General features: G+C 35.1%; 1 protein-coding gene across 1 annotated transcript in view; it reads right to left on the bottom strand.

The window, feature by feature from the left end:
- The window catches only part of LOC135123902 (connectin-like), a 435,940-nt gene that overhangs the window by 121,232 nt on the left and 288,557 nt on the right, over positions 1 to 26,151 (bottom strand). Inside the window, exons 4-6 of the mRNA XM_064048766.1 lie at positions 15,102 to 15,440; positions 14,328 to 14,622; positions 8,422 to 8,584 (exon numbers count right to left, since the gene is read on the bottom strand). Coding sequence (XP_063904836.1) covers positions 8,422 to 8,584; positions 14,328 to 14,622; positions 15,102 to 15,429 — 786 coding nt within the window. The 5' untranslated portion in view covers positions 15,430 to 15,440. The remainder of the gene's footprint in view (positions 1 to 8,421; positions 8,585 to 14,327; positions 14,623 to 15,101; positions 15,441 to 26,151) is intronic.

The following is a 26,151-nucleotide window of genomic DNA, read 5'->3' as shown; positions in this document are numbered from 1 at the left end:
AACGCGGCTCAACTTTCCAAGAAAGAATTCTCATACATGACAGAGCCGGTTTTATGGCCGAATATGTATATTCAGAGTTAAGAGGTTGAAAAAACATATCGGTCGGATTAGCACCCGCTTTAATTTATTCGCGTGAATGGATTAAGGGATTATCGGGAATGGCGTCGCTTGGATTTGGTGGTGGACGGAGGGCATCTAGTTTGGATTTTATTTTGTTTTTTAATGTATTAGGGCCGTAAGTGCGGCGACCGGGTTTCGCGTGACAGCAGAATGGTGCAGGCGCCAGAAAAATCGTTTGCTTTGTTTTACTGATAAGTCAATTTCCCCCATGAGTAACGGGGAGAGTTTGTTTTGTTGTGTAACGATAAGTCGCAACGGTTGTGCTGCAAGCTTAAATCAAATTCGGGGAGTAGAGGTGAAAAATTTCAGTTTGGATGGCTCCGGGGACGTTTTTAATCAAGTTTACTAGCGTGGCGAGAACTAGTTTCGAGAAAAACGCGAACTGAGCACGGATTCGTGATGCCGAGAAAATTTCTGATAAGATTGGGTTTTTTCAGAAATTAATTAGGCAAATTTTAATTTTGAGTAAAGATGGTGGAGGCGCCGGGATAATATATAATAATAAAGAAATTATAGAAGAATTTTGTAAGAATTTTTACGCCAAAGACTAATTTTAGAAGCAAATGCAAAATTAGACCGAGATAAATGAGCTAGTTTTCGAATCGATGTTAAAAAAAATATTTTTTGTAAAACACCCCGTTTTTTTTTAATATTCGATGAGATACTAGAAAAATAAACCCAAATTCCTGCTCCTGAGTCAACTTACTGTAAGAATGGCCTTTTTCTGAATTAGTTATATAAATTTTATTTTTGTGTAAAAATGGTGGAGGCGCCGGGATAATATGGAATTAAAAAACATACGAATTTTGTAAGAAATTCGTACGTCAAAGACTATATTTTAGAATCAAGTGGTGTATTTCCTCACCTATTCTGATTTTTAGAAAAAAGTGTGAAGCAAGTACAAATTTGAGCCAAAATAAATCAGCAAATTTTCCAACCGTTTTCTGCAAAACGTAGAGAGATAACGAAAATAAGCTCAGATTCGTGCTTCTGAGGAACTTTCCGATAAGAATGAGCTTTTTTCTGAAATTAATTAGGTAAATTTTAATTGTGAGTAAAAACGGTGGCGGCGCCGAGTTTATATAAAATTTTGAAGTATTTGAAAGAATTATTTCTAGGGTTTTTGATGTTTTCTTTGTGAAAGAATTTAAAAAAATCTTGTTCCCCTGGTGGTGTTTGTTTGAAAGAATCTCGGAAGTCCCTGGTTTGTTGTTTTCTAAAGAATTTAAAAGAATCTCGAGATTATATTTTTTTTTGAAGAATTTGAAAGAATCTTGGACCCCTAGTTTCTTGTTTTTGAAAGAATTTAAATTAATATCCAGAACCTCGGTTGTTTTAAGAATGTGGAAGGATCTCGGGATCCTTTGGTGTCGTGTTTTTAAAAGAATTTAGAAGAATCTCGAGAACTGTCAATGTTTTGTTTTTTGAAGAATTTGAAAGAATCTCGGGTGTTTCTGATGGTTTTTTGAAGAATTTGAAAGAATTTCGGGGCCCGTGGGGCCTTGTTTTTGAAAGAATTTAAAAGAATTTCGAGAATTCTTAGTGTTTTTAATATTAAAAATAAAGTTGAAGTATTTGAAAATACTTCCTTTTTGGTGTTCTGATTGTGAAAAATTTTGAAAAAATCTCGAGAAGATCTGTTGTCTTTTTTTGAAGAATTTGAAAAAAATTCAAGTGTTTCTAGTGTTTTTTGTTTTTGAGAAAATTCGGGAAAATCTCGAGAATTCCTGATATTTTTTTAAGAATTTGAAAGTCTCAAGTTTCCCCAGCGTTTTGTCTTGAAGATCCTAAAAGAATCCGAGGCTCCTAGTCTTTTATTTTTGATATAATATCGGGGCCCCGTGGTGTCTTGTTTTTGAAAAATTTCGAAAGAATCTTAGATGTCTGGTGTTTCTTTTTTGAAGAGTAAGTACTAGGCCCGCCCACCCGCCCTCTCTATTCTTAGAGGGCATCTCATTTGCCAAAATCAGTCTTACCTTAGCAAGTACTAGCCCCGCCCACCCACCCTCTCTTTTCTTAGAAGGAATGTCATTTGCCAAAATTAGTTTTATCTTAGCAGGTACCAAACCCACCCACCCGCCTTCTTTTGTCTTAGTAGTAAAAATGCGTTTTCACGTCATTCGTTCGTTTGAAATTTTGAATTCTGGTAATTTAGTCCTGTCAAAGCCTTGAAGACTATGAAAAGATTCATTTGGATTTTTTTAGAAATAAAGTACTCACAGGACTTCTGTAACGTCTTTTAGTTGTTGAACCTTGAAATTTGGGTAAAAAAATATTTCGAATTAATTTTTTAAACTCATGGGAATTTTTACGATGCTAAAAATGTCAAAAATCTGAGGACAAAAAACACAAGGACACACTTGACAATATCGTCAACTTTTTTTTACATTACGAAGATCTTGAAGGTTTTCAGAACATTGAAGTTACTTGTAATAACAACAATAATTCATTCATTCATTTCTCAACAAAACAATTGCTAAAAAAATATGGAATAATTAATAATTAAATAATTAACTATTATATATTATTATACTGGATGTCTGGAAAATGGCGGATTAACTTTTCAGTACCTACATTATGTACGGGGGTTTCGGGAGTTAGTCATCAGTATTTGTTAAGATAAAACTGATTTTGGCAATGACATATCCTCTAAGAAAAGAGAGGGTGGGTGGGCGGGGCTAGTATCTGATAAGATAAGACTGATTTTGGCAAATGAGATATTCTCTAAGAACAGAGAGGGTGGGTGGGCGGGGCTAGTAGCTGCTAAAATAAGACCGCTTTTGGCAAATGACATATTCTCATACTGAAACCTTTTACAAAAAATGATCAAAATTTGGAAACATTAAGAGCTTACTTATATGCACAAGGCAGGAATTTTGAACATCTTCTCTAGTGTCTAGTTGGTTATGCTTTAATGGATTTTTTTTTATTTAGTTGTCGTTTATAGTTTATAAATGTCTTATTAAATGTTTTTTTTTGGTTTATTTATCAATGAAAAATAACATTTTATCAATAATTTGCCAAAATTAGTCTTATCTTAGCAGCTGCTACTACCGCCCACCCACTCTCTCTTTTCTTAGAGGGTATAAGTTATGTTTTGCGAAAAATGGTGGAGGCGTCGGGATAATATGAAATAAAAATACATAAGAATTTTGTAAGAAATTTGTATGTCGAAAACTATATTTTAGAACCAAGTAGTGTTTTTCCTCACCTATTCTGATCTTTTTAGATAAAAGAATGAAGCAAGTACAAATTTGGCCCAAAATAAATGAGCAAATTTTCGAACCGATGTGATAAAAATTATTTTCTGTAAAACGTCCAGAATTTTTTGTAATATTCAAAGAGAGATGACGAAATTAAGCTCAGATTCGTGCTTCTGAGGACGAATCGAATAAACAGTTAAAAATATTTGACGTATCAAAAATTGTCAAAGTTTTCATAATCCTACGTTTCAAATTTTTGCAGTTAATTTTAGGTCCTCTGGTGTTTTAGTTTCAGAGAAATTTTAAGGAATCTGGTGTTGTCCTGGCTTGAAGGAACTTTTTGTAAAAAGACCGGGACTAGTAGTTGCTAAAAGTATACCGATTTTGGCAAATGAGATACCCTCTAAAAAAAGAGAGAGCGGGTGGGCGGTGATAGTAGCTGCTAAGATAAGAGTGATTTTGGCAAATGAAATACTCTCTAAGAAAAGAGAGAGCGGGTGGGGGGGTTCTAGTACCTGTTAAGACTGAATTTGGCAATTGACTTTTTAGGAATCTGAAAAAGCTTTGAGTGCCGCATGGTGTATTATTTTGGGAGCCCATGGATATTTTTTTTGTAGATTATTTAAAACAATTTTGGGGGACTTTGGTGTTCTATTTTTGGAAAATTCTGACCTGACATTTTTGTGTTTATTTAGGTTTTTTTTTAATTTAAAACAATTTTGAGGTTATAGGTATTCCTGTTTGGAAAGAATTTGAAAGTGCTTTGGCGCGTCTAGTGATTTTTCTTATGATTTAATTAAATTTCTTACAGGATATGTCCTTTGCCAAAATCGGTCTAATTTTAGCAGCTACTAGCCCCGCCCACCCACCCTCTCTTTTTTTAGAAGGTGTGTCAACTGCCAAAATCACTTTTATCTTAGCAAGTACTATCCCCGCCCACCCACCCTCTCTTTTTTCAGGGGGTGTGTCAACTGCCAAAATCAGTTTTATCTTAGCAGATACTAGCCCCGCCCACCCCCCCCTCTCTTATCTTATGGGGTATGTCATTTGCAAAAATCAGTTTGATCTTAGCAGACACTAGCCCCGCCCACCCGCCCTCTTTTTTCTTAGAGGCTATGTAATTTGCCAAAATCTTAGAAAGTATTGATTACTAATTTTTGCAAAAAATTATCTAAATTTGGGTCAATTTTCTGTAAGACTGCCTTTTTCTAAATTAGTGAATCAAATTTTATTTTTCTAAGAAAAATGGTGGAGGCTCCGGAATAAGGGGAAGTAAAAAACATAAGAATTTTGTAAGAGATGTGTATTTCAAAGACTATATTTTAGAAGCAAGTGGTAGATTTTCTCACCTATTCTGATTTTTAGGTAAAAGCCGCAAGTACAAATTTGCCCCAAAATAAATGAGCAAATTTTAGAACCGATGTGGTAAAATTATTTTCTGTAAAACGTCACCAATTTTTTGTAATATTCAACGAGAGATAACGAAAATAAGTTCAGATTCGTGCTCCTGAGGAAGTTTCCGATAAGAATGCGCTTTTTTCTGAAATTTATTTGGCAAATTTTTAATAAAATTTTGGAGGCGCCGGGATAATATAAAATGATTAAAAATATACAAGAATTTTGTAAGAATTTGAACAGACGACAATTTTCAGAATCAAATGGTAGATATCCTTAAATATCTTGATTTTTAGAGAAAAATGAAGAAGCAAAAACAAAATTGAACTGAGATAAATGAGCTACTTTTTCGAATCGATATGATAAAAATTATTTTCTGAAAAAGTTTACGGTTTTTTTCAAATATTCGAAGAGACATAACGAAAATAATATTAAATTCGTGCTCCAGAAGAAATTTTTGACAACAATGACCCTTTCCCAATTTAATTAATCAAACTTTTTCTTGCGTAACAAATGGTGGAGGCGCCGGAATATTATGAAATTTAAAAAGTTATGTAAGAATTTAAATGCCAATAGCCATATACTTATGGACCAAGTAGTAGATTTCTTTAAATATCTGAATTTTAAGATAAAATATAGAAGCAAATACAAAGTTGGACTGAGATAAATGAGCTAGTCTTCGAATCCATATGATAAAAATAGTTTTTGCAAAACATCACGGTTTTTTCAAATATTCGAAGAGATATAACGAAAATAAGCTCAGATTCGTGCTTCTGAGAAAATTTCCGATAAGAATGGCCCTTTCCCAATTTAATTAACCAAATTTCAAGATCTTGCGTAAAATGGTGGAGGCGCCGGGTAATATGAATTTATATAAGAATTTTATAAGAATTTATACATCAAAAGCCATATAGTTTAGGACCAAGTAGTAGATTTCTTTAAATATCTTGATTTTTAAATAAAATAAAGAAGGAAGAACAAATTTGAATCGGCTTAAATAAGCAAGTTTTCGAAGCGATGTGATAAAAATTATTTTCTACAAAACATTACGAATTTTTTGTAATATTCGAAGAGATATAACGAAACTAAGCTCAGATTCCTCCTCCTTAGCAAGGTGCCAATGCGAATGTCCCTTTACCAATTTAATTAATCGAATTTAAATTTCTTCGAAAGACATGGTGGAGGCGCCGGGATAATAAGAAATTTAAAAATGGTATAAGAATTTTGTAGGAACTTATACGTCAAAGGTCATATTTTAGGACCAGTATGTAAATTTCCTCAAATATCTAATTTTTTATGTAAAATAAAGAAGCAAATACAAATTTGGAGCGAGATAAATGAGCAAGTTTTCGTACCGACGCGATGTGACTAAAAACAATTTTTTGCTAACCACACCACCGTTTTATTATAATATTCCAAGAAATATAAGGAAAATAAACCTAGATCCGCGCTTCTCAAAAAAAAAATCCGATAAAAATTAATCAAATTTTTAATATTTGCGTAAAAATTGTGGAGGCGCCGGGATAATGCGATGTCTGTTTTGATGTGAAGATTTCTTGGGTCTGAAATGTTTCAACTTGTCAGAGTAGAACGCAATGACAATATTGATTTAGGCAAAAATGGACTCGTCGCCAATTTTTTATTTAATATATATTTGTCACGTCAATCACCATTAATTCAAACCCAACCACTATACTCAAATTTGTATTAATGCAAAAACAACAAAACCAAAAACTTCCATTTTCATGTTCCCTAAATAATAAAAGTGCAACCCCCATTCACCGCGCCCGCCGCCAAATTTAATTTAACTATCAATTCGAACCCCTTTATTACCAACCCATTACCGCGCAAAAACAAAAAAGCACTATACGCTTAAATAAACCTTTCATTTAATCCGCAAACATATTTACCGTTCGCATCAACGAGCAAAAATGGCGGATGCGCCGGGACTCGTCGCCCTCCCTAATTGCGGCATATTTAAGAAGTCGTCCCACGGAACGAACGGCCCCGATAATCGCCCGCGAATTACCGATGAAGTCAATTAAATTCTTATATTAAACAGCGTAATCAAATTAAAGTGCTAGCATTAAAATTAAAATTCGCTAAAGCGGTTACCGTCACCTAAAACAATGAATTTAATCCGCGGCTCTGCCGTGATTGTCATTTAAAATTAGCGAGAATGAAAGAGACGCGTATTAGCCGGCTCGAACTCGTAAAATATGGTCGTACCTGGAATTGGTAATTTAGTCCGGAGCGATTTTAATTAGGTAAACCGGTCAATAAAACTTAACCGGTGCTAGCTCAATACCCGGACTGGATTAAAGTAAATGTTGCACATATTGAGCGTGGAGCTAAATGCGTCTCCTTGGTCCCGGGCTAGTTTCTTAATTAAGTTTTTGCAAGGAGGGGTGGGAATTTTATAACGTACGAAGGCGGCGTGTAAAGTTTATTCGGGGTTATGAAAAATAGCGAAAGATGTACTTATGTTTCGGAGCGAATTTAGCTGCACTTTTAAATTGCTTAAGTGCACTTACTGCAAACTTAATAACGCGGAATAAACAAGTACTGACACCGTGTAAATCAGTTATATTGATGTGAGGACTTTTCGGATTTCTTGAATAGGAGTTCGGTGTGGGTATACATCGAACTAATTTTAATTTTGCGCGTTATTTGTCAACGGGAACGCAATTTATAAAACGAGATACTCATCTACATATAAATTAATGCGGTTCGCTTTGATAAAAAATCAATTAATGTACAACGTATGTTGATTAAAATTTATTTGTCGAATGGTTGTCTGTAGAGTGTCACATTTGTCGCCCTGGAAGGTACGATTATTGTAAAAGCTGGGTGATATTAGCTGGCACTCTTTACCCGATATAATTTAATTAACAATATTCCGCAGTAGCTATTCTGATAGTTTTAATTAGAGCACGCTCGTTTACTGGAAACTATTTCAAATATTCCGCATCTGCAATACAGTTTAATCAATTTCTGCAACATATCTCCTCATATAAGTTAGCAGTCGAATTTCAAGAATGTCGTGGGCGGAAAACAGAAATTTACTTCATTTAACACAACACTGGCCAGACCGTCCACGAATTTCGCTACATATTTTTCTGGAGGAGTTCGTGCGAAATAGCCATTTTATAACACAGACCAACTCGTACTTATTAAATTACGTAAATGGATACGTACGCGTCATAAATTCCAACCCAGCTGCACCACCCGGCTCAAACTTTTCCCGATTTTAATTGTCGAAAAAGCAAAATATAGCGCACTAGTTTGCCTCTCCCACAATAACCACCCGAATTTATAGCCGTTTATCCCGCGGAATAACGCCGCAAAGTGCAAAACCAACAACTTTTCCGAAAAACCTCATCTAACTGTCTCTGGCTATTATTTCGCGCACTATAACCCCGTAGTTCCTGGCCTCTATAGAAGACGTCGCGTTCGTGCGGAGTACGGCTCACCTCGCTATTTACAAATTTAATGACCGAAGTTCTGGTGCAAGGATCGTAAACTTTGGTTTGTTAGCATATTCATTCGGCAAATCCCCTTAGTCTGGGCTATCAAATCATATATCTGCCGTCGAATGAAATAAATTCTGGGGCAAATGAGACGTGTCTAACTGTGTTTATCGTTTACACCGCGTTCGTTCCGCGATAAACCGCCCCCGAAAAGAATAAAAATGAATTCTCACCTCCAGCACCCACAGCTCGGAGAAAGTCAGGTCGCCGAGCATCCGGATCTTGTTGTAGCTGAGGTCGAGCTTCTTGAGTTCGCCGAGACCGGTGAAGGTGTCCCGGGTCAGCACGCTGATGTAGTTGGTGTCGAGCTCCAGCTCGAGGAGGTGGGCCAGCTGCCTAAAATTACCAAAAACCCAGGTTTCAGTTAAGTTAGCGGTTGAATTAGCAGGAAAAGAAAAAATTATTAGGCTTGGAAGCAAAAACCTAAGAATCCACTAAAAATTACTTGCGACTCTGAGACTATGGCAAGATAATTTTGGTTGTAAGTAAATGTACAAAACAACTGAAATTAGGTATAGGGGTACAAGAAGTTATGCTCTAATTATTCGTCAAAAAAATTGTTTTTACTTCGTTGTTCCAACAGAGTTAGAACATATATTGGGGTTCACGATATGTGGGTAGCAGTAGATGAAACTACAAATTCTAATGGGCAATACGTTGCAAACATTGTAATGGGAAAATTATCTGGGAGGCAGTTAGTATATCACATTTACCGGTATGGAAAATATTGGAAAAAACCAATAATGTAACAGTGGCACGTTTTATCAATGAGTCATTAGGTAGGTAATTCTATTAATTATTAAAAAGATCCATTTTTATCGGATCGATTTAAATTAACTTGTGACCTAATTTCTGAAATAATAGTGTTAATTCAAATACCGGGTATCTGGGAAAAATAGTAAAAACATTCCTTCTCACATTTTGGTGGAGTTATACTGATTTTAAAATTGGTTAAATATTCAACATATTTCTCTCGCCCATGACCATGTTTAATTACCATTTCGGTTAGAATGTACAAAGATATGGTTGTGTTGTTTTTGTAAAAATTTGATAATTGACAACAATGTTTGACTGATTTAAACCGAGGTACAAATTAGCAAAAATCGAGTAAGCAGTTAAAAATGTTTGACGTATCAAAAATTGTCAAGGTTTCCAAAAGCGTGCGTTTAAAATGTTCGTTGTTAATTTTAGGTCCCCTGATATTTTATTTTCGGATAAATTAAGGAATCTGGTGTTTTGTGTGTGTACTATTTTGCGGGCCCATGGAGATTTTTTATGTAAAAAGACCGATTTTGGCAGATGACATACCTTCTAAGGAAAGAGAGGGTGGGTGGGCGGGGCTAGTTCCTGCTAAGATAAGAGTGATTTTGGCAAATGAGATACCCTCTAAGAAAGAGAGAGCGGGTGGGTGGGTCTAGTACTTGTAAAGACTGATTTTGGCAAATGACATTCCTTCTAAAAAAAGAGAGGGTGAGTGGGCGGAGCTAGTACCTGCCAAAATAAGGCCGATTTTAGCAAATGGCATATTCTCTAAGAAAATAGAAGACGGGCGGCTGGGGTTAGTACTTGCTAAGATAAGACTGCTTTCGGCAAATGAGATACTCTTTAAGAAAAGAGAGGGTGGGTGGGCGGGGCTAGTATCTGATAAGATATGACTGATTTTGGCAAATGACATTCCCTCTAAGAAAAGAGAGGGTGGGTGGGCGGGGTTAGTTCCTGCTAAGTTAAGACTGATTTTGGCAAATGGGGTACCTATCTTATAAGAAAATAGAGGACGGCTATCTGATTTTCTCAGTCTTATCTTAGCAAATACAAACCCCAGCCGTTCGTCCAGTAATTTCTTAGAGAATATGTCATTTGTCAAAATCAGTCTTACTTTAGCAGCTACCAGTCCCGCCCACCCACGCTCTCTTTTCTTAGAGGGAACGTCATTTGCCAAAATCAGTCTTATCCTATCAGATACTAGCCCCGCCCACCCACCCTGTCATTTCTTAGAGAGTATATCTCATTTGCCAAAATCAGTCTTATCTTATCAGATACTAGCCCCGCCCACCCACCCTCTCTTTTCTTACAGGATATGTCATTTTCCAAAATGAGTCTTATCTTAGCAGATACTAGCCCCGCCCACCCACCCTGTCATTTCTTAGAGAGTATATCTCATTTGCCAAAATCAGTCTTATCTTATCAGATACTAGCCCCGCCCACCCACCCTCTCTTTTCTTAGAGGGTAAGTCATTGCCAAAATCAGTTTTATCTTAACAAATACTGATGACTAACTTTTAGAAAAAATGATCAAAATTTGGAAACATTACGAGCTTACTTATATGGACAAAGCAGGAATTTTGAATATCTTCTCTAGTGTTTAGTTGGTTATGCTTTAATAGATTTTTTTTGGTTTTGTTTTTGTTTATAATTTATAAATGTCTTGTTCAATGTTTTTTTTTTTTTGGTTTATTTATTAATGAAAAATAGGAGTATTATTTTATAAATGCCCAACGATTAATGACTGTTGGTTGTTATGGTTATTGTCCTAAAAAAAAAGGTGGAATTTCAGTCACCATTGTTACTAAAAAATCAAAAAGTAAGCCGGAGGTATTCACGCGTTAGGTGCGTGCAGTGTTGCCAGTTTTACTTTTATAAAACTAGATTTTTTTCGTAATCTATGTCATAAAGCATTTTTTTATAATTCTTTGGGACTCCAGAAACCCCCGTACATAACGTATTGAAGAGTTAATCGGCAATTTTCCAGACGCCCGATATAATAATAGTTAATATATAATTTAATTAATCATTTAAATATTAATTACATACTTAATTATTTAATATTTTTTTAGCAACTGTTTTGTTGCGGAATGAATCAATTAATTATTGTTGTTATTCCAAGTAACTTCAGTGTTCTCAAAGCCTCGAAGATCTTCGTAATGACAAAAATGTTGACGATATAGTGAAGTGTCCTCGGATTTTTGAGATTTTTAGTGTCGTCAAAATTCCCACAAGTTTAAAAAAATTAATTCGAAATATTTTTTTTGCCGAAATTTCAAAGATTCAACAACTAGAAGATGTTACAGAAGTCCTTTGAGTACCTTATTTATAAAAAAAATCCAAAGTTTTGGTTCACTTTGGTGACTGAAAAATAACAGGCCTTTAACACAGACAAATTGTTTTAGCATTTCCAAGGCCATGAGGTTTTTCAGAGTTAATTCACCGAACTAGTTGTCAAAAATCGACCACTTTTTAGTCCTTAAGGCCTTGACAGTACTAAATTATGACTTAATTTCGAAAATTTTACGTTGCGAACATTCAAAATTTCAAAGGTTACCACTAATGAATGACGTGAAAACGCATTTTTACTACTTTTATAGCCTTGAAATTTGGATTTTGTATAGAAGTTAGAAATTTTGGGCTATTAACAACAGCAGAAACGTATTTTTTCGAAATTGTCAAAGCTTCGAAGGCCTTCGTAACGAAATGTTGACAACGTTCTTATCAAATGCCAGTCGATTTTTAGTCTTCACTCCATGCCATTTCTAGTTTTGTCAAAATTTTTACGATTTTTTCAAAATTATTTCGAAATATTTCTTTTCACGCAAATTTCAAATATTCCAACGCTAACAACAACTGGAAGACGTTATAGAATTCCTTTGAATATGCAGCCTTCAAACTTCAAATTCAAAGTGACTCACCACGTTTTCTTTTTGATTACTCGTTTTACTGGACGAAAATTGGATTTTATATTGATAAACAGTTGGATTTAGACAAAAAAATATGTAAACTAACCCCACCCACTTGCAGTTCAGAATTTCATTGGTTTATTTTATTTACCGTCAGATGAAAATTGAGTTCTATTTTGGCAAAAGTATAAATTTAATTAAAAAAAAACTTCAAAGTGGCCCCGCCCACCCACCCAATTTTTCTTTTGTGGATTTTGTGTTGATAAAGAGTGGAATTTAGACCAAATATAGAGGTAAAATTAACCCCATCGACCTCCACTTTGGAATTTCATTCGTTTATTTTATTTATTGTGAGATGAAAATTGAATTGTAGTTTAACAAGTAGTCAAATGTCATTAAAAAAAAAATTCAAAGTGGCCCCGCCCACCCACCTCGTTTTTTTTTTGATCGCTCATTTTATTGAACGAAAATTTGATTTTTACGTAGATAAAATGTGAATAAATTCACCTTTAGTTTTGAATTTCGTTAGTGTATTTTATTTACTGTGAAATAAAAATTGAATTGTATTTTGTGAAGTGGTCAGCCTATTTAAAAAAAAACACTTCAAAGTGGCCCCACCCACCCACCCTGTTTTCTTTCTGATTACTCATTTTATTGGATGAAAATTGAATTTTAGGTTGATAAACAGCCGAATGTAGACCAAAAAGGTAAAACTAGCCCCACCCACCTTCACTTTTGGATTTCATTGGCTCATTTTATTTACCGTGAAATCAAAATTGAATTCTAATTTGGCAAGTGGTCAATTTAATTAAGAAAACTTTAAAGTGGCCCCGCCCACCCACCCCGTTTTCTTTTCGTTCGCTCATTTTGATGGACGAAACTTTGATTTTACGTAGAGAAAAAGTCGAATGTGAACAAAAACTTTGAAAATAACCCCACCCACCTTCAATTTTGAATTTCGTTGGCTTGTTTTATTTAGTGTGAAATAAAAATTGAATTATAATTTGTGAAGTGGTCAGTCTATTAAAAAAAAAAAACACTTCAAAGTGGCCCCGCCCACCCACCCTGTTTTCTTTCCGATCACTCATTTCATTGGACGAAAAGTGGATTTTATGTTGGTAAACAGTGGAATGTAGACCAAAAAAGTAAAACTAACCCCTCCCACCTCCGCTTTTGGATTTCATTGGCTGATTTTATTTAGCGTGACATGAAAATTGAATTCTATTTTGGCAAGTGGTCAATTTATTTAAAAAAAATTTAAAGTGGCCCGGCCCATCCACCCCGTTTTTTTTGTTCGCTCATTTTAATGGACGAAAGTTTGATTTTACGTAGATAAAATGTCGAATTTCATTGGTTTATTTGATTTACCGTGAGATGAAAATTGAATTATATTTTGGCAATATCAAAGTGGCCCCGCCCACCCACCCTATATTCCTTTTAATTACGCATTTTATTGGACGAAAAGTGGATTTCATGTTGATAAAGAGTGGAATGTAGACCAAAAAGGTAAAACTAGCCCCGGCCACCTCCACTTTTGTATTTCATTGGCTTATTTTAATTAGCGTGAGATGAAAATTGAATTATATTTTAACAATCGAATGTGATCAAATTTTGAAATTCGTTGGTTTATTTTATTTAGTGTGAAATAAAAACTGAATTATATTTTGTGGAGTGGTCAGTCTAATTTAAAAAAAAAAAAACACTTTAAATTGGTAATATAATTAATGAATTAATTTATGATTTTAAATAATTATTATGGCGAACGGGACTCAAATACGAAAGACCAGAACTGCTTCTAATGGACAGCGCTGCATACGTGGTTAAATGTGGGAAACATCTGGAAATATTTTATCCTAACTTAATTCATGTAACATGTTTGGCTCACGCCTTAAGTTTAGTAGCTGAAGTTATCCAGAATCAATATGAAGATGTCAATGGTTTAAATTCCAACGTAAAAGAAGTATTTCTTAAAACTCATTTAAGGATTCAAGGCTTCCGGGAACCTTACCGGATTGTCCATTGCCTCCAGAACCTGTTCTGACAAGATAGGGTTCAGGGTTTGAAGCGACAATATATTATTGCTATTCATAATTTTGTTGTGTAATTCTAAATTAAATGAAACATTTTAGGTTATTAAAAACATCTCAAACATAATTTGGCTTATATAAAAACCCATTTTACCATCTTAAAAACAAGTAGGTGCACAAGCATTGTGCAATCACGACCCACTCTTTAGTTTTTTCTGGTACTGGTATTTTTCACCTACGAGGCACTTTCAAGCCTACGACTCGCCCCTGAACTACTCCCAAGCCCAAAATTGTTATCTCAGCAGTATTTGATTGAAGTGACAACGTAATCCCCCGATTCGAATTCAAAGTGCCTTTATTGTATTGTTTTTTGACGTATACCTGAAGGCGCCTTCCTGGATGACGCTCAAGTTGTTATGGGCGGCGAATAGCTTTTGCAACTTAGGTAAATCCACGAACACGTCCCTCTTGATCTCCGCTATCCTGTTCTCCTCCAGCGAGAGGTCCGTCAGGTTGGTGAGGTGCGCGAAGGCGTGGTGGTCCAGGGTGACGATCTGGTTCCTCGCCAGGGTGAGTTCCCTCAGCGAGGAGCTGTTGGCGAACGCGTACGGATGGATCTCGTTGATGTTGGCGTACGTTATCTGCAGCTCCTTGAGGTGGTAGAGGTGGCGCAGACCTAAGTGAAAGATGCGGAAATATTTTTATGTAGGTCGTAAATGCGGAATGGCGGAAAGTCGACTTAGAAGGGAGTATTTCTAAATTTAGAGCGCGCTCTAACGGCTGCCGTGTCAGAATTGGACAAATGATAAATAAATTGATGCGGGGTGTATTTTATATGAGTTTTTTGGGAATAGGGATGTGTGCGAAGAAGGTGTTTTATCGAATTTGAAAAGGAATTCGTGACGGAGGTGATGGATTATGAATGGTTGTTTTTGTTAAAGATTCGGAGGGTCGGAGTGGCTTAAAAGTAGGGCATTCGGAGAAATATTTACATGTTGTCGGGTGTCAGCGGCAGACGTTTCAATCTTAATACCGAAGTTTTTTCCGAGTCTGGGAAGTTTTTGTATCTAATTAAATTGTATCAGGGTAGATGACGCGCAGGAAATTCGAAAAAATTTCAAACGACGCCCGGGCAATTTTTAATTTCCAACCAACCTTTCGTCGGTATGAAGGTGAAAAGTCCCTGCGGCCTGACCAAGATCTTGAGCTGGTTGATGTGGGGCTGGGTCGCGAACAGCGACCATATGCTGTGATCTTTGGAGACCCCGGTGAAGATCCAGCATTCAGCGCTCGTGGTGTTGACGGGCGGCGCGCCGCCCACACAGACGCAATGCAAGGCGGCGGCGTTTCCCTCCATCGTGCACAGATTCGCCTCCCTTTGTGCTTTCGTCTTCTTGTCCTTTTTTTTCCAGGTGTTCGACGCCGCGGACACGCACAACGACGTCGCAATTAGCAGGACGATCAGACGCTGGGAACATCTCATGGTGGCGACACCTGAAGCAAAAAACAGACTGTAAACAACTCCGCAAAACAACCCCTAGGAAAATTTCAGTTTAACGGACACTTTTCATGTGTTAAATTTAACTTTGTAAAAATCAATTTCTTGCGCGGTGTTGCACGTAATGTCCAGGCGGGGAGTCGCACCTTAATAATTAATTTCGCATGAGGTGAAAGCGAAATTTACTTTTAGCGGGGGATAAATAAAAAACACAATCGTAAACAGCGCCTTTTATTTGTAACTAAGTGAAACGAAGTTAGGGAATGAATGCTAATAATAATTTTTACCTCTGTTTTCTTGTGCTGCCGCTGCGAAACAAAGTGAAATATTGCGGAGGGTTTTTTTAAATTTCTGAGGGTTTTGTTCGCGAGGTATTCAAAGCGTGGCGGTACAAATAAACTCATTGAGAGTAATTTTACAAACGAAATAAGGATGATGACGTTTTTAAACGCGAAAAGGCGGCGTGGGGAACGACGAGATGGAACTTTTGATATTTAAAGAGGGACGTAAACATCGCATCAAGATGAAAAGAACGATTTCGAAAATGTAAGCCATAATCAAAACAAAACAGAAATCTCATTTTGTGTTTTCTGTGTTATGTTTATCGGTCTAATTTGCTTTTTTATTCGAATCTAATCATACATGGGTGGACAAACCAAACCTCGTGTTCATCTAAATATAAAAAAACAAATGTTAAAATTAAGAAATAAATTGGATAAACAGAGTTCGTATGCGTTCGAACGCGATGTTGATTAAAGCTCACCGGAATTTTTTCGGAAATATTTTGCTACGATTTTTCCGCGATTAGTGAAGTACGGGATTATATGCATAGGTTCTGCTCAAAATATGCGCATTTATTTGCATAGAATAAATATGGATATGTTTCGATGCAAATAAAATGATCGAAAAACGCTAAGAATACTACTGGGGTTTGTGGAAATCGAATACGTGGAAACGGAAAACTGACACCACGTTCACTCATTTCAAAAACTCGGAGTCATACAGGTTGCAATTTTAGTCGTTTTTGTGCGAAAAACGTAGTTCAAACGTCACCTAATCGTATCAGTTTTCGGATCTACATTAATTTCTGTTTCCAAACGTTCATTATTCGCTTTCATTCAGTTGACAAACAGGCCAAAGCGGTATTTAACTCGGGCGTAGGATTTCTACTTTTTATCAAGATTTACCGGAAAAGCTTTTACGTTTGATTGTAATACCTTTCAGTGTATAGAACAGACAATTATAAACCTTGACGAGTCAAAGGCAAAATCTGCATTTATTGTGGTTAACTTTTATGGAAAACTCTGCGCCAATTGGCAAACAAATTTATGATTTATTAAATTAATTATAGATAGAATTAAAGCGTATAGAAGGATGAAAGTGAGCTAAGGAAGAAATGGGAAAGAGAGTGGGTAAATTGGAAAGTCAACTAGAGTGGATGGAGAGAGAAAAGAGAAGGAACAAAGTAGTGATAATGGGATTAGAAATAGGAAAAGAAGAACAGAAGCAGTTTATGTAGTGGAACTCGAAAATAGAGAAGCAAAAATAAATGTAAAGAAAAACAAGAAGAACTTGAAAGGGTCGTCAATTTACATAAATGATGATCTGACGAAATCGGAAAGAAAAATTCAAATCAAAATAAAAGAAGAGGCAACAAAATAGAGAAATAAAGGAAAATTTTGAATGGAGTGAAGAAGAGGGCAGACTCAAGAAGGTAAAAAATTTTTAGTAAGGAGTCAAAAGAAAGTGAAGAAAAACAGGAAAAATGGAAGGAAACAAGGCAAAGGAATAAAGGATGCCGATAGGAAAATCGGAAAAAGGGAAGCTGGTTCAAAATTAGGAGAAAAAGGGGTGAAGGTACTGTTTTGGAATGTCCAAGGGTTGCGAAAAAAGGAAAAGGGGTTCTGGGACTAGGTGGGAAAATTTGATGTGGTGGGGCTAGTAGAGACATGGGTCCAAAAGAGAAAACTGGGAAAAATTTGGAAAGCAAAAGAAAAACGGGAAAGTAAGCGGGGGAATAGCAATGGGAAGAAAATGGAGGAAACCAAGATAAACATAGAAAAGGAAACAAAAGAAAAAGGAGAAGGAAAAATACTTACAGGAGGGGATTTTAACGCAAGACTGGGCGATAAGGGGAATAATAGATAAAGAAGAGGGAGGGAAAAGAGGATCAAAAGACAAAGCGGGAAAATATTGTGGGAGATAATAGAAGAAATTTTTTAAGCCCCACCCACCCGCCCCGATTTCAATTGTGATGAGTTTTTCATTCCTAATCAGATGAGGGGCGGAGTTTAATTATTGTAACATCAAAATTTCTCTAGAAAATTCTACCCTTTTAAAAACACATTTCATATGCTAATTTTTTGTAGAGAAATGAGGATTTTGCAAGTAAAGTTCGCGCTCCAGCTCACGATGAATAAAGCATTCATCACAATCGAGAAGGGGTGGGTGGGCGGGGCTTATATTTGGTCCATTTGTTTCTTAATACGCGAAGTCTTCTTTTCCCAACAAGAAACTGACAATATATTTAACTGTCCTATTGTTGAAAGACAATTCTATATATTAAAAAAAAATCAAAATTAATCGATTACTATACTTCCTTCTCTTACACCTAAACTTCGACTTTCTCTACATGCACCCCCGTTCTTCTAAAATTTTGCTCCTTTTTTTGCGTTGCGCTTTTTAAGATGTATTCGAACCAGAAACAAAGAAAATAGTTTTAAAATTTTTAATTTAATATTATGACAAACTGGCAATTTAACATCATTTGGTGATCACTGATCAAGTTTCATTTCGTGTAAATACAGAATTTTTAAATCAACATTTTTTTCAGGAATTAGCTTCTTTAAATATAGTTACAAGCAAATTAAATATAAGAATATGTGTGATAGTAGTAATGGGAATTCGAAAAGAAATCCAAGAATTGGAAAAGGGAAGTAATATAAAAACGGACTAATGAAGAAAGTAATACAGCTGGATAACAATCGATGGGAAATAATAACCGTTTATAGCCAGAAAATTGAGGAAACCAAGACAAACATAGAAAAGAAACAAAAGAAAAAGGAGATGAAAAAAAATACTTACAGGAGGAGATTTTAACGCAAGACTGGGCGATACGGGGACAAGAGTAATAGATAAAGAAAAGGGAGAGAAAAGAGGATCAAAAGACAAAGCAAATAACAAAGAGGGAAAATATTGTGGGAGATAATAGAAGAAATGGGATGGGAAATTTTGAATGGAAACAACGAAGGAGATGAAGAAGGAGAATGGACATCCGTAGGGACTAGGGGAGAATCAATTACAGACTATGGGATTGTCAACGAAGAGGCGTAGGAAGAAATAGAGAGTTTCAAAGTGGGGGGAAAGGGAGAATCAGACCACATGCCACTAGAAATAAAAATCAAAGGAAAATAGCAAGAGTGCGAAAAACAAGAGAGAAGAAACGAAAGAAAAGAAATAGAAAAAAGAATATCGGATAAAGAGGGAATTCAAAGATACAGAAGTAGACTATAAAAAAGAAATTCGAAGTGAAAGAAGATATGGAAGCTATGATAGCAGAACTGATCAACTTAATTGTAGAAGCTACGGAAAAAAGAAAGCTGGCAAGGGAGGAATAATGGATAGAACGGAGAATGTAGTGAGTTGAAAAGAAAAGCAAGGGAAAAATTAAGACAATGGAAGAAAAACAGAGGAAGGAAAGAAGAGTACTTAAAAGCAAGAGAGACTTATAGGAGAAAATGTGAAGAAAGAAAAAGAGAAAAACGAGAAGACGAAGAGAAGACAATGAAGTCCCTGAAAACAGAAGACGAAGTATGGAGGGAGATATATAAAGAAGGAACGGAGAAGGAGGACTGAAGTCAGTAGGAAAATCAAAATACATGAATGGAAAAGACACTTTATGGAATTATTGGGAGGTTGTGAGGAAAAATGCTGCAAAATAAATAAAGGAATCACAACGACGGAAGAAATGTGGAGAGGTTCAGAAATAACAGAAGATGAAATAGGGAGACAGATTGAAAGACTGAAAAGAGGAAAGGCACCAGGAGGGGAAAAACAAAAATGGTGGTGTTTGGGAAGAAAGTAAGAAAGAAGAAAGAAGAGTGATAGGAATAGTATGGGGAATAGGAGAGAGAAAATTTGGACATGATTATAAGAGAAGAATGATGATGTTTGATAGTTTGATCAAAAGTGTATTTATGTCCGGAGCTGAGATTTGGGGATGGAGGGAATATGAAGAAATAGAGAGAGTGCAAGAAAAATACTTAAAATGGACATTGGAATTGGAAAAGTATACGCCGGGGTATATAGTGAGAGAAGAAACAAAAAGGAAGAAAATGAGAGTGGAAGCGGGTAAAAGGGAGGTTGGATTTGAAAAGAAATTTAGTGAGGGAGCTGATTGTAAAATATTGCAAGAACGTTGGAAAGAAATAAGAAAGGACGGGGGAAACATGTTTGGAACGAAAGAAACAAATATTATGAAGGAAAGGGATACGCATGTGAAGAAATATAGAGAATGGGAGAAATAGGAATGAGTATGAAAGAACAACTGAGTGTAAGAGATAAGGATATAGATAGGGTATGAAAAAATAGTAAAGAATGTAGTACCAAAGTACACACACGGAGAGAGTATAAAGAGAAAAGAATGATGGCGAGATTTAGGTGTGAAAATGAAGAGAAAGAGAATAATTTTTGGATGGATGAAACTGACAGAAGGTGTAGGATATGTTGGAGAGAGGGAGAAACAATAGAGCATATGCTGGAAAGATGTAAAAGATTGAGAGAATCGGAGGAAAGCAGGGAAGAAGTGCTAAACGAAGATGGACTGGATGAAAGAAGTACCGGAGATAAGGGAACTAAGTTAATTTGTACCCTTACTGGGAATCTTATTAAGCCTGTAAGGCAAATAATAAATTAATGCCACTACCTAGAGTTGACTTAGATAAGCAAAAAAAGGTTGCTTTTTGCGGCATAATTGGTCGTTTTCTGTGTGACACGTGCCCGCGTCCCGTGTTAGATTCGAAGTCACAACACTCGGTTTAATTTCAAAATTCCGTGCTAAAAGAATTAATTAACGCGGTCGGCTTTTCTCGTTTTGCCCCAGCTCCGGATAGTCATCTCTAACCTTTTTGGAATATTGATTCCGGCACCTAACGACCCCGGAAAATAATCCTGACATACTTAGACTCTACAAGCGGTTAAATTTATGAGCTTCGTTTACAACTCTTTTTATTTCTTACAACCCTGTAGGAATTTTTAGGGGAAAGTATGTTGCCTTTACGACCCCGTTGATATTTACAGCCATGTGTGAGCAGACTTACCACGGCACCATTTTTATTGAAAACACAAGGAAAATCCGGCGAAAATCCGGGCGAAAAAAGGTCGAGATAAGGCTATCACTCGCGCTGAAAATTAGCATGTAGTTAAGTACTTGTAACGGACACGCGAATTTTTGATTAGATCTGTACAAAATGTATTTAATCTGGTGAAAGAGCTTAATCGAGTCGGGTCGGGCCGGTGGTTGCAAAATGCAAATCAAGATAAAAAATGTATTGACGTAAGAGGGTTTAACCCGTCGTTTATGCAAATATTTCGTCGTTTTTATGTTTCTGTCCGAGTGTTTATTAAATTAACCCTCTCATATTTTGGCGGTTGCGGCGCGGATCGGCTTCCTCAAGACCGACATTTACAATTTAAACATGGCACAATTAAACGGGCTAGAGATAATAAAGTCGACAAGCATCTTTATTTAAGCTTCGGGAACTAATGCCATAAATCTGGATCCCTTTATTCTCGAATAGATTAACTCGGATACAGTGCAGATACTGAAGAACATAACCTAACAAAAACAGTCGAGTGAAACGTAATCATTCTGGATCTAGCAGAGTCCGGTCGGGGGGTTGCCACGCTCCTGCGGCTTGATCCCCCGGAATATCCCCAGGCCTGCAACATTGAGTGTTTACTGGAGAGAGAACTGGCTTAGTAACGCAAACCACGCACTTGCCTAAGATAAATACCCCTGTAAGTGGAACGAAGTGCCGGGAATTTAAAGAATTAATCGAGTTTTAATGTTAATTGGATTATTTTATTACCGGCGAATCCGGGAACAGAGAGATAAAGGCGGGGGCGATACCTAGGGAAGTTTTTCGCTAGAGGTGATAGAGAGTCAACAAAGCCCAATTTAAACGCACTCGACAAGATTAAAGACGCCAGAACTAACACGAAGACCGAATTCGGGGACATAACAACTGTAGCTTTCGAAATATTACGTTTCAAAGTCGAATTCTTAAAATAACCCAAAAATTCCCGTATTTCGTTTTCGTGGTGTTTTATTTTTTGGAGATCAGAAGCAACCAAAGAATCTCTTTTAGTAATTTTCGAAAGGAGTTGGAGAAATTGAAAACTGAACTTCCCTCGCCCTTGAAGTAAAGCCCAATAAATTCCACTTCTTTGAAACATTATAAAATTTAATTTTGGCGATTTAGTAGAACCCAGTAACCTAAATAACAACTCCGAAAAATCGAAAATCGAAAAATGAAAAAATAGAAAATTGAAAAATCGGAATATCGAAAGTTCGAAAATCGAAAAAATAGAAAAATCTTCCGGAAAGTAAAAAAAACTGGAAATTGAGATTTCGAAAAATTTAAAAATCCAAGAATCCAAATTTAGAAAAAACGAAATGTCGAAATTTAGAAAAATCGATAAATTGGAAAATTTGGAAATGCCAGAAATCGAGAAATTGAAACGGAAACAAAATAAATCGAAAATTCAAATATCGAAAAATCAAAATTTCGATGAATCAAATATTTGAAAAATTGGACAATTGAAAAATTGAAATACCGAATAATCAAAAATTCGAAAATCGAGAAATTGAAATGAAAAAGTTCAAATATCCAAAATTTGAAATTTTCAAACTGAAAAACCGAAAAACCGAAAAATCGCAAAATCGAAAAAGTAAGAACATCAAAAGAATCAAGAAATTTTCGATATGTGAGTGTTAGGATTATTCTATTTTTCGATTCTTTAATTTTTTGATTTTTTTAAATTTAAATTTTATTCTCGGTTTATCACGGTTACGATATTTAGATTTTGCAATTTTTGGATTTTTCGATGTTTTTTTTATATAAACTTTTACATTTTTCAAATTTTAATTTCTCGATTTTTTTTATTTTTAGAGTAGGTACTCGATTTTCAAAATTTTCAATTTTTCGAATCCTCGATATTTCAATTCTTCGATTCCTCAATTTTTCGATTTTCCAATTTTTCGTTTTTTCAAATATGAAAAATTTAAATTTCGATGAATCAAATATTCAAAAAAACGAAAATTCGAAAAATTGGAAAACCGAAAAATCGCAAAATCGAAAAACTGAGAACATCAAAAGATCAAGAAATCTACAAACAGAAAAATCTTAAATTAAAATATCGGAAATGGAAAAATTCCCAAAACTAGTGTTGAAAGGATGAGAAACCGAAAACTTGAAAAATCTATAAATTGAAAAACTTTAAACATTGAAAAGCCCTGAAGTCGAGAAACGGAAAATTGGAAAAATCGACAAATTGAAATTTTCAAAAATTATAAATCGTAAAATGAAAAAATTGAAAAACCACAAAATGTTAAGTTTGAAGAAAACGGAAAATTGGAAAATCGAAAAATTGAGGAATCGAAAAATTGAATAGTCGAGAAGTCGAAAATTTGGAAAATCGACTACTCTAAAAATCGAAAAAACGAAATAACCCAAAAATCGAAGAATTGCTAAAAAAAAAATTGAAAAATTTAAATTTTAAAAAATCAAAAAATTAAAATATGAAAAAATTAAAGAATCGAAAAATAGAATAATCCCAACCGTCAAAACACTCAAATATCGAAAAATTGATCAAGTGATAATCGAAAAATTGGGAAAACGAGAAATCGAAGTTGAAAAATCTAAATACATATCTAAAAATTGAAAAATAAAAAAAATTGGAAAATTGAAAATCTTGAAATCGAAAAATCGAGACTCCGAAACATTGTGGAATCGAGAAATGAGAAAATTTATATAACGAAAAATTGAAAAATCGTAAAACTAAAATATTTGAAGATAGAGAAATCGAAAAATTGAGAAACCGGGAAATCGAAGTCGAAAAATCGAAAAATTGCAAATCAAAATCTGAAAAAGAATTGAACATCTGAAAATCGAAAAACCGAAAAATCGAAAAATTGAAAAATCGAAAAATTGAATAGTCGAGAAGTCGAAAATTTGGAAAATCGACTACTCTAAAAATCGAAAAAACGAAATAACCCAAAAATCGAAGAATTGCTAAAAAAAAAATTGAAAAATTTAAATTTTAAAAAATCAAAAAATTAAAATATGAAAAAATTAAAGAATCGAAAAATAGAATAATCCCAACCGTCAAAACACTCAAATATCGAAAAATTGATCAAGTGATAATCGAAAAATTGGGAAAACGAGAAATCGAAGTTGAAAAATCTAAATACATATCTAAAAATTGAAAAATAAAAAAAATTGGAAAATTGAAAATCTTGAAATCGAAAAATCGAGACTCCGAAACATTGTGGAATCGAGAAATGAGAAAATTTATATAACGAAAAATTGAAAAATCGTAAAACTAAAATATTTGAAGATAGAGAAATCGAAAAATTGAGAAACCGGGAAATCGAAGTCGAAAAATCGAAAAATTGCAAATCAAAATCTGAAAAAGAATTGAACATCTGAAAATCGAAAAACCGAAAAATCGAAAAATTGAAAAATCGAGAAATGGGAAAATCAAAATATCGAAAAATCTAAAAGGCGAAAAGTCAAGAACTCGAAAAAGCGAGAAATCGAAAAATCGAAAGTTTAGAAACCCCAAAATTTGAAATATTGAAAACTCAAAAAAATTAAAAATTAAAATATCAAAAACCCCCAAAAAAAGAAAAATTGAAGAATTGAAAATCTGAAAATCGAAAAGTCGAGAAACCCAATGATCGAAAAATTGAGAAATCGACAAATGGGAAATTCAAAATATAGAAAAATCTTTAATTCGAAAAATAGAGAACTCGAAAAATATTGTAAAATTAAAAATTGAAATATTGTAAAATCAAAAATTGAAAAATGGAAAAATTGAAAAATCCGATAATTAAAATATCGGAAAATATAAAAATCGAAAAATTAAAGAAACGACAAACTGAACATTTGAGAAATGGTGAAATGAAGAACCGAAAAATTGAAAATCTTGAGATTTCGAAAAATCTAAAAATCCAAGAAACGAAATATCGAAAGTCGAAAACGGAAAAACTGAAAAATTGAGAAATCGAAAGAAAAAAAATCGAATACCGAAATCGAAAAATGGAAAAACCGAGAAATAGAGAAATAGAAACATCGGAAAATTGAAAAGTTGAAACATCCGGAAATCGAAACGTCAAAAGATGGAGAAATCGACAAACCGAAAAAACTATTGGTAAATAAAAAAACTGAAAAAAATTGAAAAATCCCGACACTCACATATCGAGCAATTGATCAAGCTATAAATCGAAATTTTGAAAAATCGGAAAATTAAAAAATAGAAGAATTGAAAATCTGGAAATCGAAAAATCGAGAAATCGAGAAGCCGAGTAACCGAAACATCGAAAAATCGAAAAATTGAAAAATCGTAAAACTAATGTAATATGGGAAAATAGAGAAATCGAAAAATCGAAAATTTGAAAAATCGAGAAATTGAAGAATCGAAAAATCCTATTGTTGGTGGCGATGATTAGCCATTTTTCGTATTCTAGGGGTCATGAAACCTCGAGAAAACATAAAAGTAGCCATTTGGCCCGATGGACTCGATTACAATACTTCCTCATGCTCGGAAAGTAAAAATTTCATCGGACGAAAAATCCAGAATAAACTCAAACTCGGAAAAAGGCCAAAAAGTTTAATATGACTGATGGCCTAGAAAATGACTTGAAAACATAAGGTAAATGGCAGAAGTTTCGCTCCTGAGCGTCACGTTGCAACCGCCAACAAAAACCGCCATCGCTGAACTACCCGAGAACTTTATGCTCCTTTCTGGCTAATTATTTAAATAAAAACGTCGAAATATCGATCTTAACTCCCTAAGCAGACGGCCCAGTCGCCAATACTTATTTATGATCTCTTCAACGCTCGACTGAATATGCAAAACCGAAGTCGGGCGACTGAAAGGACGTAAAATAAGGCCGCTAACCGGCGACTTTACGTCCAATTTCCTCCCTTGTTTCTCGAACGAAACTATTTCGCTTTTCCGTGAATTATAGAGCGCTCTTTCGTTGACCACACCTCGTTAGATATTTGCGAAAGCAGACATTAACGACAGAGTTTTTTCGAGTGAAAAATTAATTCCCGTAATGAGAGAGTTGAGTTATGAGTGGAAAAACTCATGTAACATTTTTATCAAAGTTAAATCTGCTTCATAAGCTCGCCGACGTGCTATTACGCGAAAACAACGCGACAAAGAATGGGGATGTTGCGCAGCTCATATTTCACAAAAATCAAATGTTGGTTGTAGAGCAGATTTAAAGAAAATTAATGGCGAGGTGCGTCGCGGTATCTCGCGACTCCATCTCGGCCGTATTTGTTTCTTGAACCCGTTGCAACTTCGCCCTTAATGCATACGTAAATAGAGGTGGCGTCGCGGGAGCAATCGAAGGTGAGCGGCACAGTGAACGCCGCACGGTTTTACTACCACCGCATCTATTATTTTGCCATT

The sequence above is a fragment of the Zophobas morio genome, unplaced genomic scaffold (genome assembly GCF_036711695.1).
Source record: "Zophobas morio isolate AGI-343-1 ecotype UQ-CSIRO unplaced genomic scaffold, CSIRO_AGI_Zmor_V1 ptg000002l, whole genome shotgun sequence".
Lineage (NCBI taxonomy): Eukaryota > Metazoa > Arthropoda > Insecta > Coleoptera > Tenebrionidae > Zophobas > Zophobas morio.
Note: the sequence above shows the minus strand (reverse complement) of the source record. Positions and strands in the feature narration are given on the sequence as shown.